Raw genomic sequence first — 19,767 nt, forward strand, 5'->3', positions numbered from 1 at the left:
AAGGCTAGGCAGAGCCCATCACGCTTGAAGACTTGGCCCCCAACAGCCTGGAGAAGAACCCAGTACATCCACGCTGTAGAAAAAGATGGCGCTGCTAGGTAGTATGTGAGATACAGTGTTTTTAAAAGACTTATTTGGATAATTGTTCTGAAGGATAGTTTTTCTTCATTTGAAATTGCTTCCCTATTTTGGGAGCAAAGTACTGCCAGGTCAAAACTTACCCTTCCCACAAAAAAAATAATTAAGAGAAAGCAAAGTTCTATGGGCACACTTTTTACCAATTTTATATACAACAAAGAGGAACACTCATGCGGTATCAATTGAGTGGTATTTTCTCAATGTTCCATTCAAGGAATAGAAGATTGAGAAGCCAGAAGAGCTCTAGCAATCTCCACATTCTTGGGTAAAATAGTCAAGAAGGCTAACCAATTAGTAGAGTAGGTTGATGCCGGAATGAGAACGCTTGTAACACATCACATAGATGAAACAAGCAACAGATTGGTTCTTTTAGTGTCAGACTTGATTTCCTGCCATGTTAGACACAGAGTTAGATGAGCTGGGATTCATAGAAGCTTAGGTTACATGGTTTTTTAAAAAAAAAAACAAAACATGTCAGTAATGGATGCAGGGGTTTTTTGTTCTTTAAAGAAGTCGAGCATGCACTACTATATACAAGTCTCGATATCCAGGAATGAAAAAGGTACCTTGCACTCATCTACTATGACAGAGTTGTGTGCGGCATAGACACATTGATTAGAGTTGCTTTCCCTGTGGTTCTTCATGTCATCGTAAATGGACTGAGTCTTGGTCATTTCAATGTCTTCATGCACTCGGTGTTGGGAGTCAATTGTATCCAGCTCAGACTTGGAGAGGTGATAGACAATCCCTGCCCCAAAAGAGTCACCCACGACATTGACTGAAGTTCTCATCCTGTCCCTGGGATAAAGAACAGAAGAAGTTTAATGAGGAAGCATTGTGATGTGATGGTTGAAAGGTCAAGGTCTAGAGCAAGAGAGATTTGGGGTTGAGTTCTGACTCCACCTTTTCCCTCTGTCTGACGGGGCCAACTTATTTAACCTTTATGGACCTTGATTTCCACTTCTCTTATAGGCTTGTGTGAGAACTAAATGAAATACCGTAGGTAAAGTGCTTAGCAAAAAATGCCCAATGAATGGTAAAGAACCAATAAGAAACAGCCAAGGAAAAGAGGAGAAGAAAGAATTAGAGAGAAATGTGTCCCGGTCTCAAAACTGGTATCTAGGCTCCAGACACACCTAATTGTGCCCGACATTGTATCCTTTCAAACTGTTCTTCAAGGATTCCATACTACCTCTGCTGATTTTGTTTTATTAATTCTACTAAAAACAACTAAGGAGCTGTGAACTTTTCCGTAATAGAAAACCCATCTTTTTTTTTAAGGGTGTAAACTAAGCCTGCCCTTTCCCCCAGCTTGCCACCCCCCAACCCTGCAGAGATTGCTGTTGGATAGGAAACCAGCCACAATTTTCTCAAATATGGGTTGTGCCTGTGTGCCCCAGAAAAATAAAAATAGTGTATCTTCTTTTTTCTATTAACCTAAAAAAAAATGAATCTTCCATACTGTTTCTGGAACCATAAAGTACTAAGAATGCCCTTCTTCTAGTCATGTGTTGCAGATTCTAACTTGAAATATACGATGGTTGATATACAACTCTTCCTCTTAGGAGATCCATGCCAGGAAGGTTAAGTGAGTTTCTAAGAGTAAGTAATGTCCTCCCATCTGTAAGTATGAACCAAATAATTGTGAAAAATCCTTTTAGCATGTTTACTAGGTATTCAAAGTCCTAAAGAGAAGGATTCTGGAAAACTACTAAGCAAGTTTGTAAATAAGTAAACAACACAAAAAAATAAAAGAAAGGAAATTAGGTAAAGATGCTGCTGAGAAATTCTTAGTTCAGGACATTCTAGCCTTCCATTCAAATAATGAGTACTATGATTAGTTCCAAGCAAAGTGTAAACTTTAGTGTTTTTTTTTTTCTTGGAACACAGGTATAAAATAAATTCTATTTCCTGTGCTCAAACCTACATCCAGGAAAGAATAATAATAAAGCTGTACTTTGAGAAGTCTATCCTGGCTCCCTTGAAAGCCAGTTGTTTGAAAAGTATAAACCAGCTGTCCTGATTTCAAGCAGGAAGATGCTGCCCATGGGGTGGGGGCAAAATCAGGGTTGACTCTGAACTCTCAGGAGCATCTCTCCATCTTGGAATGTTCTTGCCTTCTTCTGCTCTGGAGAATCTGCCTGAGGGTGATAAAGTCTGTATATAAATGAAGACAAGGTCTTGAGGTAATCCACCAAATCAACACTTGAAGTAGATTACTAGGAAGCCCCAGTACAAGGGTATGAGGAGCAATATATGACAGTAGTTAAGAAATGCATGGTGACGGGAGGAATATGAAGCTCTCGTGTACTTGTGCACTATAGGTGGCTATGCAAGCAGCAATGTATTGCACATTTCAAAAAGCTAGAGGAAAGGATTTGGAAGTTTTCACCATAAAGAAATGATTAATTTTTAATGAGACAGATATCTTTAACCTGATTTAAACATGTAACGTGCATACGTGTATTGAAATATTAGTTACCTTGTTAATATGTATGATTCTGTTTTGATGTATCAGTTTAAAATAAAATTCGAAAGAACAAAGTAAGAAAAAGAAAAAAGCATGGATTCTAGAGGCAGACTGACTTGGATTCAAATGCTATATTTGCCCCTTCCATGTTGGGCAACCCTGGTCATGTTAGCATTTGTGAGCTGTAGTTGTCTCAGCTATAAAACTGAATAACCAGTACAGCCAAATAAAAAGGGTTCTTGTGAAGATCAAATAACATAGCAAAGTGTTTAGACTTCCATTTAGTCTGGACCCAAAAGACATTATTTAACATATGTGTACTTTCAATATTACTCTAAATTTTATCAGGTAAATTCAAATGTATTTTTGGTAGTTCCTTGGTAGAACATCCAAACATACCTGGCTAAGCTGCTATCTCCCCCTAAAAACACTAACTTCACTTATAGGCAAATTCCTCTGATGCTAAGAGCCAAGTATATGATGCATGGCATTTTTGGTTGAAAGGTGACGCCAGCTAGCCATTGAGATGATATGATTATGTTAAGATTTGCATTCATATGGATATTGGACTCCTGGAGCGTTCCCTTTGGTTGGGGAAGTACAGTAGGAGGGAGTTCCGAGGGAGGAACTTCCTCTGGCGGTTCCGGGAGAACGCCGTGTGTGATCTTCCCGGGCGCATACCGGACATTGGAGGCAGTTTCAAAAAATAAAGTTTGTTCCTGCTTGAGTGGCTCGTGATTTTGTGCCCAGCCAGACTGCGGCACTCTGACAGCTCTCCCAACTAACTTGTTGTGTTATCTGGCCATCATCTAGTGTGGTCTGCTGAGGAAGTAGTGAACCCTATAATCCAAAAATCGGAAATGCCCCCAAATCCAAAAGTTTTGAGTACCAATATGATGCCATAAGTGGAACATTTCACACATCACCTCATGTGACAGGTCACAGAAAAAAAAAATGTAGGTTCACTAAAAATATTGTATAAAATCACCTTCATCTGATATAGACATACGTGTGTGTGCATGTATGTGTGCATGTTACATGAAACAAATGAATTTGGTCTTTTGACTTGGGGTCCATCCCAAAGATATCTCATTGTGTATAGGGCAACTATTTAAAAATAAAAAAAAAAAAAACTGAACTCTGAAACACTTATGGTCCCAAATATTTCAGATAAGAGATATTGAATTCCTCCTTGGCAAGTGTCCGGTACCTTTGACCAAATGTTAAATTCCAAAGAATGATAAAGTCTTCAAAAACAACTCTCTGAGTACCCATCGATCCCATGATCCAGGAGTACCTGCTTTATTGGAGAATAGATGGGCAAGAGGTAATGGGGTAATAATGACTAAGATGATGACGATGATTATGTCACACTGACCAGGTATAGGAATATACTTTACTGATAGTACCTTAAATCATACTTAACATAACTACAAAAACATAGGAGGTCCTGTTATTCACATTTAATACATGAAAAAAAGTGAATTCTGAGGAGATCAAGTGGCTTCCCAAAGTGCCAGTCATAGGAAACTCATAGAGCCAAATTTAACACACACAGTATGATTCCAGAATCCACTGCCTGACACATGTTGCAAAGAAACTCATAGATACACAGCCCTGATTTTGAATCTAGCTCAGTCACTTAATAACCATGTGATTTGGATGATTTGCTGCTATCGTCCAAATATCTACATCCCTCCAAAAGTTATATATTGAACCTAGTCCCCATAATGATAGTATTAGCAGGAGAAGCCTTTGGGAGATGATAAATTCATGAGGGTGGGGCCCTCAAGAATGGGATTAATGCCTTTATAAAATATGCCCATCAGAGATCCCTTTCCCCATAGACCATGTGAGATTACAGTGAGAACATAACTATCTGCGAGAAAGCGAGCTCTACAAGACACGGCATTTGCCAGTTCCTCCGTCTTGGACTGCTCAGCTTTCAGAATGGTGAGAAATAACCTCCCTTACTTATAAGCCACCTATTTCATGGCATACTGTTACAGCACCCTGAATGGGCTAAAACACTTGCTCAGCCAGAATTTTCCTCATACAGCCCGAATATCTATTTCATAGGATTTGGGAAAGATAAAGTCAGTTCATGACCCAGAGTTTATACTCAATATATCCTGGCTCCTTTCCCTTTGTGTATAACCCCCATTCACCATTATGTGGACAACAGCATAAAATACTAAGCTCAAAGTTCATGACTTCTCTGTTTAATAAAGGCACATTCACTCAAAAGTTCACAGACTCCTGTTTCTTCAACCCTTAACTTTTGACACCAGATTTCTTCTCACCTAAAGCAGCCACTGAGTCAAGTTTTTGGAATAGGATTTCTGGATGAGCTTTCCCACGGTTGTACAGTCATCTGTCTTTAATTCCATCAGTTCTTGGAAACAGCCATCAGGACAGGAATGGATGGAAGACAGAGTTGAGTAGAATTAAAGCAGACTGATGTAGCTGCCAAAATCAAAATAGAAAGGGCCCTGGACCTGGGGTTGGAGCCTTAGCCCACATCTTCTGACACACCTGAGAAAATCACTTCTCACCTGAGCGGGAAGTAGGGAATGAAGCTATTCCCAACCTCACAGGAGGCTGTGAGGGTTCAATATGATCAGAGAAACACTCAGTATGTCTGAAGTACTCATTACAGGTTGCAAGAACCCATGAACCTGCAAACATTCTTTTTAACATTCTGCAAACATTCTCTCAATAGCTAAGTAAAAAGAAGAAACCATCAACACCAATACTTGCTGAGTTTGTTTGTTAATGAATTCATTCCTTCAACAGATGCCAATGAGCATATTAGTGTGTGCAGGGTGTTCAGGACAGCAAAGAATAAAACAAGACCCTGCCAATCCTTCCTTTTTCCCAAGAACCTCACTTTCTTGTCTTCCACATGAGAGTGAAATCAATGTTTTAATAGGAATGAGTACTGAGGGCTATAGGGTTATAGAGGTGGGATACTCTATTACACATGGGGCACAGGAAAAGATTCCAGTAGACATATCTTGAGTTGGGCCCAAAGGATGAGTCCAAAAAATAGAGCTTTGGAGAGACGAGAAATAAACATGAAATCTAAGAGAAAGGAGCACTCCAAAGAATTCAAGATGGCTGAATAGAGTAAAAGAAGCAGAAAATAAGAATTAACTTAAGTCACAAATGGCCTTAAGAGTCAAATTCAGACAGCTAGGACTTTACCCAAAGTGTAGTTAGGAGCCATTTAAGGGAAAGATCATGTTTATGGGCTAAATAAGGACTAGACTGAGAGAGGGACCAGTTAATGAGGATGTAGTAGGTATACAGACAGATGAATTAGATGGAGATTTAGGATATAGAATTAAAGAACTTGAGAGGACTAGTTGGTTGTAAGGAATACAGAAGAAGAACAGTCAAGCATTGGGGGCATGACCAACTGGGGTGGGAAGGGTTCTCATTTCAGTTTGAACACATTGAGCGTGGTGCGTGTGACTTAGTCAAGAGGTGATGTACCACAGGTGACTAGGAATATATACTGATGGTCACCAGACACACCTGGGATGCAGGACATAAATTAGGATCATTATATAGACTTAACCATAAATGCCACAGGAGTGTTGGTTTACCCTCAGAGAGAATGTAGAGGGAGAAGAGCAGACACAGCAGACTAGATCACTGAGGGCAACTGACATTTAAGGAATGAGCAAAGGAATAAAAAGAAGTATGTTCTAAAAAGAAGGGTGCCGTGGACAATGCCAAGTACTGCCTAGAGGTCAAGGAGAAGTGTCTCTTGGTTTCAGCCATAAAGATGCCCCTGTTGTTGATGTGCTAAGGGCAGTTTCTATATGGAGGTAGGGACAGAAGTCGGTTCACTATAGGTAAATAATCGTGAAGTGAAGAATTGGGGGACATTATACGTAATCATTTTATTCCAGAAGATTTATTATGAAGATGAGGAGAAGGAATGTTTGACGAAGAATTTTTGGTTTGCTTTTATTTTAAGATGTGGAATATTTGAACATGTTTAAATTCTAACGAGAAGGAATTGGTGGAAGAGGAACTAAAGGTATAGAGAAGAGGGGATCATGTACAGAGTTGGGCCCCTAGGGAGATTTGAGAGGATGGGCTCCAAAGTGGGGATGATGGTCATGTCTTTGGCAGAAGGACTCTGTCCCACCTCTACGGAAGAGAGGGAGTGAACAGTAAGTTTATGCAGATGTCTAAGTGAAATGGCAACAGCGAAAGGAGATCTGGTGAAGAGCAAGATGCAAATTTGCAAATTTGGATTACGCGATGCTATTAGAGCCCTGTCAGGGCCAGGTTTCTCTGCCACAAAGTATACTGGGAAAATTCACAGGATGCCCAGGCCAGGAGGTCCATCGTGGCTCCTCTGTCTGGATCTTTCTTTCTGAATGTACTGACAAACAGCATCACAGAGGACCTAGGGGAATGTCTGACCAACTCAGGGGAAGTCCAAAGCAGGATGTGGGAATTTATGGTGCACATCTGGAAAGTTTCTCCACAAGCAAGTACTTTCATTTTCCTTCATGATCACCCCTGGCCTCTCAGGGAACTGTGTCTTTTATGTTGACCTCAGCAACTTTTAGGTTGTCCAGATTAAAAAAAAAAAAAATAGAGGTATAGACCCTGTCTTTGGGTCTGGATGCTGTGTGATTGGATTGCAAGAAGAAGACAGAGGTGAGAGAAGAATCTTGCATTTAGTGGACTCACTAGATGACACAGCTGTCCTTTGGGGGCTGCCAGGAACCAAAGATGGAAGGGGGGCTTGACAGTGATTGCACAGTCACTGGGTCTGCTCATGGGAAGAAAAATAATTGCCAAGGTGCTCTGTTTCTTCTCTATCTCCTGGTCTAAATCCTTTGGCAAGAAAGAAGTGGGATTGTCAGAAAAGCCTGTTTCTCAAAGAAAAACAGAGCTGAGGGGGTTGGCTTGCACATGATTCCTCTGATCCTTTGTATTAGGTCATACCATAGAAATTGCCATTTTTGTAATTCTAAAGAGGCCAAATATTGGCAGTTTCATATGATTCAACTTACTGAAAACAAACTACAGTGCCTGCTCTCAGAAGGCAGGGTGCTAAGGGACTGTCATGAGGGTACCGTGTGGCAGAGAGGTCACCTAAAACCCCAGGCCTGGGGGAAAATAAAGGGCTAAAGCCATGTGAGGTTAAGGAAGGGAAGGAGACTCCCCTCTGACCTTGGGTCAAGAGTGTGAACTTTGGATCTCGGACTGAGCTGCAACCCTGGATCCATCAAGGTGAGTTACTTAACCTTTCCCACTCACGTTTCTCACTTGCAAAATGTGGAAATCAATACCCAGCTCCAGACACAGGACAAAACAATCATCATCACCATCTGAGAGGTGCTCCACAAACCCTCTGCATGAAAGGCTTACGTGGCACAAAGTAGGTGCCAGCCATCAACTGCTCAGCGTGTTACTATTATTACTTCAAGTAAAAAGCAAATGAGATCACTTCCTCCTTAATTCCCCAACCAAATCTTATGCACACTCCTCTTTTAGCAACTAGCATATGCTGTTGGAATTTCTTGACCACATCTCTTGGGATTTTTTTTTTAACTTCAGTACTAGACTATAAACTCTTTGAGCTGCGACCATATTTTATAGTTTTCAGGATCTGTGGGAGATTGATTCTTGGACTCCACGTGGATCTCCAATGCATAGATGTTCATAGAGGAACTTTGTGAAAGTTCCTTTCACAAAATGGCTTGGTGTTTGCATATAACCTACACAGATCCTTCCGTATACTTTAAATCATCTCTAGGTTGCTTAGAGTAACTAAAACACCAGAAATGCTATGACTGTTGTTTTGCTGTACTGTTTAGTGGGTGATGGCAAGAAAAACAACTGTATGTGTTCAGTCGGATACAGTTTTTTTTTTCTTTTTTTTTTTTTTATGTCCACTCTTGGTTGAATCTGAGGATGTAGAAACCAATGACTGTTCCTTCAGGCCCGGGATGGTGTGGGGAAAGTTGGGAGATGGGTATATGAAGGAAGTAAGATGGGATGGACTTTTACTTTGGGAACTCTAGAGACTAGAGAACTGATTTTTATTTATTAAGATGTCTGGCTGGAAATTTTGGATGTGAAAAGGGCATAACCTTGGAGGTGGAGGGAGATGCAGACAGCCCAAACTGTTTTGCAACTGAAAATAAGAGAGGCATCCAGAGAGCTGGGGGAAGAACCAAACAGATGGGGATCGCGGAGATCCAGCAAGACAGTGAGAGACCAAGAAAGGTGGAAACAGGGCAGGGAGATGCTCAGAGGCTGGGAACATAAAAAGGTTTGTTGTTGTTGTTGATTTTAAGAAAAGGGATGCCTAATATTAAAATTTTAATTCCTGTGCTACATGACATTATTAATGGTGACTACAGTACTTCAGAGAATCAGCAGCTGAGATTCAATGGCAGGTACAGGAAACTTTTTCATTTTCTCACTCTCCAGAGATTTGCTCTCTCCCCTTTCTGTGAACACACATTTCTTTTGTAATATGTTAAAAATGATTTTGCTGTATAGAGCTACCCCCTACTCTGTCTCCTTGATCTGTAGTTGTACTGCCCCAAGGCAGGGACACATTAGTGGAGGGGGAAGGACTCAGTGGGATAGGGGTTACCTTTCACAGTGAGGTTGGACAGAGAGTAGAGATAAGGCAGGAGGTAGAAATGAGGAGAATTCAGTGTATGTGCTGAAATCAAAGACTAAGATCAACAGACGGGCCTGGAATCTTCAAAGATAAGATAGATGTGGGAATTAGTTTTCTTTTCAATCAGGCATGGAGTGGAGTTTAAGTCAGTTGTGTGAGAGTGTGTCTGTGTGTGTACGAATGCACATTGGCAGACCTGGAACCCCCAAGCCATGGGGGTGACCCAATCAGGTCATCTGGGTCTGAATCCAAGTTCACACATTTAATATCCACTAAACTGGGATAAGTCAATACTATCAGCTGCCTAATTGTGTACTATCACTTTTAAACAAATTCATGTCAAGTGCTTAGAGCAATGTGTAACAGTTAAGGACACTCATCGAACATTAGCTCTTAGCATTCTGTGTCCTTTTGAGGTATTTTTATTGAATGGAGCAGAAACTTTGAACACTTTCTCAAAAAAGAGCAGAGGAGCTTATATGCCCACTCTTAGGAACTCTTATCAGGATCTCTAGTTCCTTGCTTCTGGAAGTGAGGTCCCTGGACTGATCATGGGCATCATCTGGGAACTTGTTAGAAGTGACAATTACTGAGCCCCAACACAGATTCTGCAACAGATTTTGGTGCACACTCAAGTTTGAGAACCAAAACTCTATTCCCTCCAGAGAGGCTTCAGAGGAGCTTCAGAGTCTGTCCTGCAGGATGAGGGCTCTTCGTGGGCCATCTCAACTGTACCTGCCCCAACACTATCAAATGTGAGTGTGGAAGAGAGGCTCAGCATCCCCTACCCTCCCTTTTTCTTTCCTTCTTAAATGGAATGCTCATGTTTATTTGTATACAAACATCCATCACCAGCAGAATCTTAACATCAGGACTCCCAACCAGAAGGCACCCAAAGATATTGGGTTTAGATTTCTTTTCAACCTATAGCCAGACCGAATTACTTACTACCTCTCCCTAATATGGGCTCCAAGTTTTTACTCCATCCTGTCTCTGTAGTGGGGGTGTCAGTGAGCTCTCTTATAAATATCTGCCAAGGGTTTCCCCCACACAAATGGCTTCCTTGATCCAGGGGAAGGTTCTGCTTTTAACCAGTCCTGCCTATCTGTTGTTCTAGGACTCGGGCACTTTTCAGGGCTCTGGAATCTTGGATTTCACCATGACATTTACAGATCAGCTAAGCCTGCCCATTGAAAAGTATCCAGGGCTTCGCAGGCAGTAATGAGGCTGGCTGGTGTCCAGCGGCTGGCAAGCACTGTGACACATTAAATGTCACTTCATGAAGCTTTGTTTGGTTTTAGACTGAAAAATTGCTAGAGTTATAAAAGCGTACAGACTTTGCCTAAAGAGGACAAAAATTCCCCCATCTTTTTCTTTGCTTTTCCTCTACCAACTACTTTTCTGAGAAACTCTCTCAGCCTCCCCCTTGCCCCCACCTCAACTCAACACCCACCCCAACCTACACATTGACCAGCACCCAAACACCATGGAGCCTACCCTAAGAGCTCGTTTCCAGAACTCCTCTAGCTGGTGAGAAAGAATGTGGCACCATTACTAATTCAAAGCAGACCTGACCCAGCTACGGGCTCAGATGCCTATCTTCCCAGTACCCCCAACCCTCCCTTTTGCTTTCCTTCTTAAATGGAATACTCATGTTTATTTGTATACAAACATCCTTCACCAGCAGAATCTTAACATCAGGACTCACAACCAGAAGGTACCCGAAGATATTGGGTTTAGATTCCTGCATTCAGGCCAAAGTCATTGTTTTATTTCGTACACGGCAAAGCTGAGGCCCAGAGAGTGAGAAATTTGCTCCAGTCCCATAGACGGTAAGTACAGAGCTCAGAGCCAGGTCTCCTGCCCCTTGGCCTTGTTTTCCCTCAACCACATGCCTTCCTCTCCCCGCATCTGGGATCAGAACCCCAGAAGTAGAGAAGAGCTCTTCATGTGCTCTTTTCTTTCTAGTTTGAAAAGAGGATAGTTTTCTCTTATGATTTCTTCAATATAGATAATCCAAATATATCGTCAGTTTTTTTTATAGTTGTTATTCAGCCAACTCCCTTCTGCCCCCATGTGTCAGCCCTGCTTTTCTGTGCAAGCGTGAGCATGTGATCACCTGCATCAGGTGATCCCAGAGGACCCAGCCCTCCGGTTCCATTTGCTAACATTTAGGTCAGAAGTAGGCAGGGTCTTGAATGTTTCATGAAGTCACGCTCATCCAATAGAACTGAGAGCAAATGCCTGCCAGCAAGACAGGGTCCACAATGTCAGACCTACTGGGGCCAGAGGACTTGAGTTCTAAGTGAGGCCTTGAGCATGCCCCATTTGTCCCCATTTAGGCTCCTTGTTTTGTTTTAATGCTGAGAAAGGAGGCGAAAACAGGTCAAACCAAAAAAATCTTTGGTTATGATGAAGAACCAGGGATGGTTCTGTCCATTTATGCTGCTGTAACACTTACTGAGACTGGGTAATTACGAAGAACAGAAATTATTTTCTCACAGTTCTGGAGAACAGAAAGATAAAGACATCAGAATCTGGCCAGGGACCCTTTGCTGCGTCATCACATGATGGCAGGTGGAAGGGCAAAGACAGAAGGGAGCTAAAGTCACCCTTTCACAATGGCACCAATCCCACCTCTAGTGGCCCAATCAACTTGTAAAGCTCCCACCTCTTAATTCTGAGAATATAATTTAATTTCAGCATGATACAATAAAAATTAAATTTCAACATGAGTTTTGGAAGCCATCCAAACCAAAGCACGAGGGACCTTAGTAGTTATGTCTTCCCTAGCCTCACCAGCTCTGGACCTCTGTGGTCCTCTTCTCCACCAGTAAACTGCTTGATTCAAATGAGGAAACAGCCTGGGTGGGGTAAAGGGCTCTGACCTGGCCACACATGGTCCTCTGCAAGAGACTGACCCTCCTGATTGCCCATTTCTCATCTGTGAAATATAACATGGAGCTCTTTAAGGAATAAATGAAAGCAGATGGAAAGGCACTGCAGTCCCCACCGGATGTCAGCTCCTTTTCCTCATTCTTGAAAATATTATTGAATGTTTTTCAACCCAAAGGCATTTGCATTCTGATGGGGTGCAGCCTTATAAAAGATCAATCTCTTCCCGGTGGACTTCAGGCCTCAGAAACAAGATCGAGAAGAGACCAGGCAAAGTAATCACAACAGGCAAGGGACCTTGGAGGACAACATGAGTAGAGGGACTCAACAGACAAGGAGGCCAGGGTGTAAAGAAGCAGCAAGTCATGGAAGAAGGGAGCGGAATCCGAGCGCTTCCCTGTCTTCTGTGTGGAAAGACCCTGAGGGCCACACAGCATCTGTGGTCAAGGTCAGCACACACGTACCGAGCTCCTGCTCAACCCCGCAACCACTGCAAAGGTCTTCATTTCTCTTTTGCCTCCTCCCCACCTAAATCCGACCCCACTCTTTGTCTCCTTCATCCCAACCCTTCCACCCAGACCCCACCATGGACTGTCAGCTGCATCACAATGGAAGGTGGAAGGGCACCTTCCAGCCATTGTCTGAAGGGAGACCATGAGCAAGTCTGCCCCTTGGTGCCCACACAGGGCGAGTTAGCAGGGTGGAGCCCCCACTTCCTGAGAGCTGCACAGACACAGACCTGAGATGATTTAGTTTGCTCTTCACCTTCCCATTTCCAACCCATTTCTCTGATGAGGAAAGAGCCAGTTAGGAAGATAACATGACTCCTCCTGAGAGCCCCTTCTTTCTTCTAACGTAAACCCCCTGCCTGCACCACCAGCAGGCACGTTTTATGGAGAAACCAGGCTTTCTTCTACCTTCCTGGATGTACTTCTTCCTGTCAGTCTCTTGCTTTTTTTTTTCTCTCTTTGGGAGAATGGAAGTAGGGAGGAAGTACAAACTCGAATCCATAAAATGTGGCTTCTGGCTCTTAAAATTCATGCAAATAAATGTCAGGACCATTGCCACTGGTGTATAAGGCTGTTCAAAAAAGCCAATGTGGGCACTTTAGCCTCAGACCTCTGTGCCAGCATTTGTCACTCTGCACCTCTGACACTAAAACCCAAGGCATCGCTACCATTTAACCCCACAACTGGACAGGAGGTATCAGAGTACTTCTCACAGAGCAGCAGTGCCCAGATGTGAGAAATGGACTATAGAGAAAGTCCATTCCAAATTCCCTATTGGGGACCACCTGGCTAGACTTGTCTACCTTCAAGCGTGGCCAGAAAACGTCTTTCATCAGAAATGTAGCTGGGCTACACGTCCAAGGTCAAGTCCAAGTTTCCCTGCAGAGCTTCAAGGCTGTCCATCTTGCCTCGCCTTTCTCGTTTATAGGTCCTCACAGTCTAGGTACACTGTTAGTAGCCTCTGTACCTCAGCACAGGCTGGCCTTGACTGGAATGTTCTGTTTCCCTCCACTACATATTCTTGGGTAATTTCTACCTGTCAAGTATGATTCAGCTCAGCTATCATTGCATTTTAAAGCTTGAATATGGCCATGAACAAGAACATGGCAGACTCCAGAACCCAGTACGCCTAAGGTCAAATCTCTGTTCATTTCCAAATTATTTTACCTTTCTGAGCCTCAGTTCCCTCGTCTATAATATGAAAATAATAACCCCAATCTTTCACAATTGTTAAAAGAGGACATACAAGCACAGAGCGGGCACTCAAATTCAGGAACCATTTTCACTATTTTCTGACCTTCTCCACTGTGCCTCTGCATCCTAGACTGGAATGGATGTCTCTCTCCACCACTATGCTTTTTTGTGTGTGCTATTTTTAATATGTTTTTATGGTGTAATTTATATACAATAGAACATACTCATTTTCAGTGTGTGGTTTGATGTGGGTTTGACAAATGCAGACATCTGTGCCTATGGAATATTTTTATCACTCCCTAGGTTCCCTTGTGCCCCTTCCCAGTTCATCTCTACACCTCGACCCCAAAACTCAGACAATCCTGACCTCTTTTTAGTGCTAAGATTATATCATCTTTTCCTAGAACTTCATGTAAATAGAATCATGTGGTATGTGCTCCTTTCTATCTGGCTTTGTATACATGATTGGAGATTTTTTTGTCTGTTCCTTACTACTCACTTTTAACCTGGTATTGCAGTTTATCTGGTTCCTCCAGTAGATTGTGAGGCCCTCAGAGTTTCCTCTTTTTCTTCTCTGGTTTCTAAGTGGACACTCAGTAAATGTTAGAGGAAAGGGGGGAGGCAGCCAGGGAGGAGGGGGTGCCATGGGATTAGCTAAAGTCTCCATTGTATCCTTGCCACCTGTCCACCCCTGGAAGACAGCACTCACAACCCCCAGCAGAAGCCCCTCTGCAGGCACTTACAGCAGCCAGTCCACAGCCACCAGCAGGCTGATGTCTTCTGTCGGCAGGCCCACAGCTGTCAGAATGAGGAGCATGGTGACCAGCCCGGCGCTGGGAATACTGGCTGCACCAACACTTGCCAACGTGGCCGTGAGGCTGTGAGAACAGAGAAGGCCAGGTCATGGGAAGAAGAGTCTTGGCAAAACCATCCCTGGAAATCTTCAATTCCAATTTTCCTCCAGCCAAAAAATCGCTTCTCCTCCCCGAGGAACACAGAAGTCCAAAGGAGGAATTAGGGTCTCTTTTGGATTCTGCTCAACTGTGATAGAAGCTTATAAGTTTATGGATTAAAGCCTATTCTCATCATGGTATCCAGTTAGCCTAATCGATCACAGGGCTCAAATAAGGTAACTATAGCTCTAAAAGCAGGCAAGGAAATATTAAGGAAGAAAAATAAATCACCCTAACCCTCCCACGGGAACACAACTGCATTCATTTCTGCTTACGCCTTTATGTCTCCACAAGCACCAGAGTCGCTTGGACTATGTGGCAAGAGTCTGAGAAGGTCATTGCCAATGTTAACATGAGAACTCAGAATAGGAAATATCCAGACCCAACTGAGTGGACATCAGGGGAAGAAATCACAGATTTCAAATGACATTAAGCTTCAGTTGCCTGGATGCTTGTCCACGGGCTGGAAAATATATTATTCGGAAAGAAGGTGCCAAGCAACGATAATGGAATAAAGAAAAGCTTTCATTACGAAATATCCCATTGTCTTCTTTCCAAGCAAGGCCATTTCCAGGTCTGTCTCTGGGAGGTTAACCTAGGGTTCAAGTGCTCTGTCTAGACACCAGGGGGGTCTCTGAAGCCCAGCAAAGAGCAGTGTCTTTTATGGATGCCATTTATAAAAGCTGTCATTTCTAAAGGAGGGGTGTTTCTAAAATGAAGGATGCCCAACTTGATTTTTGCAATTACTGTAAAGAAAAGGGAGTTTGTTTTCTTTATGGTTATAAAATTTCGGAGTAGACACTTGTCCTCCAGAATGAGAGCCAGCCTAGGTCATCTTTGAGAACAGAACCCTGGGATTTTACAGGGAGCGGGAAGGGACAGGGATTAACCTAATCCTACCCTGAAGGAAATGAAGGCCCCTGGAGATTTCGTGAGTTGAGCTGAGTTTTTCATGATGCCATCCCTCGCAGTCAGTGCAGATACCTGTCTTGGGCATCTGTTCCCTTCTGTGCTCTGCCCCTCCCCTTTCATTAATATGAATCTGGTATCTGGGTTTAGAAAACTACATCTTCTTTGAACTCATCTGCATCAGCAGACACAGTGTGTACCGAGTCTCAAAGTTCTGCACTTCAACAACCCAGGTTCAAATCCCAACCCTCTTATTAACCCCATGACTCTGGGTACCCTAACTTCTTTGTGCCTTGATTTTCTCATCTTAAAAATTGAGGTAATAATGGTATCTCATGCACAGGATAGCCAGAAGCTTTCAGGAACTAATGAGGATAGATGCATTTTGAAAAGGCCAGTCACACTGTACCTCCTTGGGAAAACTGAATTGTCATTTTTATCAGGGGAAGGGCAAGACTGCTTTGCAATGGAAACTTCCCAAAAGCCCCAGAGCTGGAAGGTGGGAATTCTCAACCATTTCCCCCAAGAAACACAGAATAGCAGGGAAGGGAATGTTTCCAAGTTCCAGTGATCTTGGCCTCTGAATTTTATTTACAGCATCAGTTTCTTCTGTTATGAATCACTCTACACATCCTTTGCACTGTAGCCATTTTATCTGGCTTATTTTTGGTTGTGTGAGACAAATCCTATAAAGAAAGTTCTTCCTGGGAGTCAGTTCCTTCGCCCCAGTGATACCTTCATCTTCCCATGGGCACAGCGTCTGTGTAATTCCAAGCAACAGCTGCAAAGTCTCCTTAGGCAATACTGCCCCTCTACCCTTTCTGCTTTGCTGGGCCTTCCACTCACTTCTTTATGGCCAGTTCTGGAGACTGTGCTGGGTGCCATATACACAACATAAAGCAGAACCTCCCAGTCATCTTGCAAGATACATGTGTGGTAATACTTGGCTTCATCATGAGGAAACAGTGGACTAGCTAGACGGAGAAAGTCAGGGTAACACAGCTGGAACATGATCTGCTGGGATTTGAACATTCGTCAGCTTGATTCCAAATCCCTGCTGGCTCTTAATGTCTCTGATTCCCACCCCCATCCTGGAAGTTCTATGACCTAATGAATATGCTGGGATCCTTGGAAGGAAAGCATGAAGGATTTACTTGGTAACAGCATAAAGCTGGACTTGGTTATTTTTCTCCAAATAAATTTCCAGCAGTGAACTGCACACACTTTATACAGGTCCCACAGAGGCAGCCCTTGTGGTATCTACCATTAAGGTAGATTTGGCAGCACTTGCCAGAGACCAGATATTTGAATATACACGGCCAACCTTATCCTTTCCTGAGTGAAAATTCTCAGCACTATCATTATTAATATAAACGCTACATAGATAAAATTGAAACCTTCCAGCACAATCGAGTCACTTAGTCACTGATTCATTCTCCCATCTCTTAATTCCTGACAGAATGAACTTGATGGGGAGCCAGGGTTGCGTCAAGACCAGGAATCAAGGGACCAGAAACCATTTTTACTTGGTAAAGGGTTTAAGCCCTTGGAGTTTTAAAGTAAGGGAGTTGGCAGTCTCACATGCTCTCTGTTAGGACATGATGTAGAAGGCTTCAGAATCTGACCTGAAGCAAAGTTTCCATCGTGAGAAAACTCATAGCACTCACTATGTCACTGCCACATTTTTTTTTAAATATTACAGGAGTCCTGTTGTATTTTAATAGTAACAATTCTAACAGCTCATGTGTATTGACGGCTGACTATACTATACACCAGTACAATGCTCTCAAACACCCTGGAGTGTGTGATTGTCGTCCTCATTGCAGAGATGAGGAAACTGAGGTCCCTCTATAGGGCATACATCATGAAGTGGTTGTAAGGATTAGATAAATTAACATATGCAAACCAACAGTTTAGAATAGTGTGGGTACTGTGTGCGGTGGTTAAAGGCCAGACCCCAGAGGTGGATGACCTGGATTCAAATCCCATTTTTACCACTTCCATTAGACAAGTTATTTCACTTTCCTGCACTTCATTTTCTCCATCTGCAAAATATAAAACCCAACACCTATTTTCCAGGTCTATTTCTACAAACACAAGTTAACATTCTCAATAAATGGAGGCCCACATAATTCAGGGAAACCTGCATTTGAAGATTCCTCTATCTGGTTTTGTGTGACCTATTCTCTGAGCCTCCCTTTCCTTATCTACTAGATGAAAGGCATTTGATAAGACAGCTTCTAGGAAACTTTTCAGCTGTTGCATTCTTGCTGAGAAAATAAATCTGATTTTTATTTATGTTTTCATATTGTGTGTTGCACATGTAAGTTTTCCTCTTCTCTGTTTTCTGATTTCATTGCCAAACTGAGCTCAGATGCATATGGGATATTTAACAAATCTTTTGGAATAGTCATAAGGGGAGATGAGAAATGGGTGAGCCAATAAAAATGTCCCTGGGCTTCTTAAACACCTCAGAGCTGGAGAGATCAAGCCAAGTTCTGACACATGGTTCCATTGCAATATTAGCCAGCAGAACACACAAATTCCAGTATTACTGTAGACATTGGTCAGCCCTTGCGTTTGGAGTGTTCAAGAAGCACAGCCTGTAGAGAAATCAGACATGAATGGCCCCCATCTCTTAGGAGAAGTCTCCTGAAGTGACCCATAGGCCACTAAAGGTCTCCCAGAGAATGATCTGTCAAATAAATAGTGGGCCAACCAGACACCTGATTATCACCAGCATTTCTGAAGTAAAGGTTGACAGTGTTATCTAGGGTTTGGAAAAAGCTTAATCTTAACAAAAGGCCTCTGCCTCTTCTGACCATCCAGTGGAGGGGGAAGCAACAAATAATGATTCTAGCATTTTCCTTTGTGTCAAAGTCAGAAAGCAGGGATGATGAGTCAGAAAAAAGTTGGCCATGGAGTTGATTTGCCTCCTGCCTCTGGCACCCATAGAGACTTAGGTTTGTCATATAAATACTCTGAGCCTCACTTCACTATTCTGAAAAATGGAGATGGTGACTATGCTTCTCTCCAGGATTATTGGAAACATTCAAGGTGACATATGTAAAGAGACTGCCACCTCAGAAGTTCCAAAAGAGTGGAGTTACTCTCATTTTAGGGACTAAAAGTATGTTTCAGTATCTACTTAATTGTTTTTCTCAGACTGGGCCTGGGACTTGGATGTCACAGGTTTTGAAATTTTCCTTCTCTAAGTGCATTTGTTGCACAGAACTGATCCTCCTGTCCCCTGCATTTACTGATCTCGTGGAATCTCAGAGGAGGAAAGAAAACGTAAATCATAGAATCCAAAGGTCACAAACTCAACTGTCTTAAAGAGCCAAACAGTGGTGTAGGTGACAAGGACCAGGTACAAATAACAGGGAGCAGGGGAGGCTGTTGAGAACTGGAAAGAACCCATCTTACAAGACAGTAAAATTCTAACTTTTTACAACATACTGTAGGGCAGACAAAGTGAGACTCTGAGCGGGCTTCAGCCCATGAACTACCAATTTACAGTCCCTAATTCTGAATATCTTCCTTATTTGCAGATAAGGAGAATCTAGGAGTAGAAACAGGACATGAATAAGACCAGTAGCCAGCTCATTATTTTTGTCTTGTTTAGTTTGACTTTAATCAAAGCCAAAAATTGTCTTCTAACTTATCTGAACTCTTAGTTGGACTGGGAATGATAATCTTAAAATGATGATTGCAAAGAGTTTTATTTCATGCTATAATGTCTATACAAGGAACCATTTGAAGACTGATGTTTTAAATAACATCTAAGCAAGAAGCTAAAAAGTTGGCCTGGCTAGTAAATGTGATCTTTAAGTTTGTAGAGAAGCAATGCATTTTTAATGACCTCTTGCGAGTGTTCTGAATTTTTTTAAATAGCTTTAGTAAAAACAAAAATATGTGCTCTTTATTTGTAATAAAATGTTATATGTCATATTGAGGAATCGTTTCTTCCAGCATTTCATAATTTCTGCCATCACTGCCTGGAATACTAAAGGAAGAATATTTAATGAAAGA

The 19,767-nt window shown here is 42.3% G+C and overlaps 1 protein-coding gene across 3 annotated transcripts in view; it reads right to left on the bottom strand.

Annotated features, from left to right (window-relative positions):
• Positions 1-19,767, bottom strand: part of Slc1a2 (solute carrier family 1 member 2) — a 145,819-nt gene that overhangs the window by 12,716 nt on the left and 113,336 nt on the right. For all 3 annotated transcript variants that reach the window (XM_058583277.1, XM_046456075.2, XM_046456072.2), the window contains exons 9-10: positions 14,617-14,751; positions 705-936 (exon numbers count right to left, since the gene is read on the bottom strand). In XM_058583277.1, coding sequence (XP_058439260.1) covers positions 705-936; positions 14,617-14,751 — 367 coding nt within the window. The remainder of the gene's footprint in view (positions 1-704; positions 937-14,616; positions 14,752-19,767) is intronic.

Source organism: Marmota monax, unplaced genomic scaffold (assembly GCF_021218885.2).
Source record: "Marmota monax isolate L192 unplaced genomic scaffold, Marmota_monax_Labrador192_F-V1.1 WCK01_AAM20220418_F8-fsc00047, whole genome shotgun sequence".
Lineage (NCBI taxonomy): Eukaryota > Metazoa > Chordata > Mammalia > Rodentia > Sciuridae > Marmota > Marmota monax.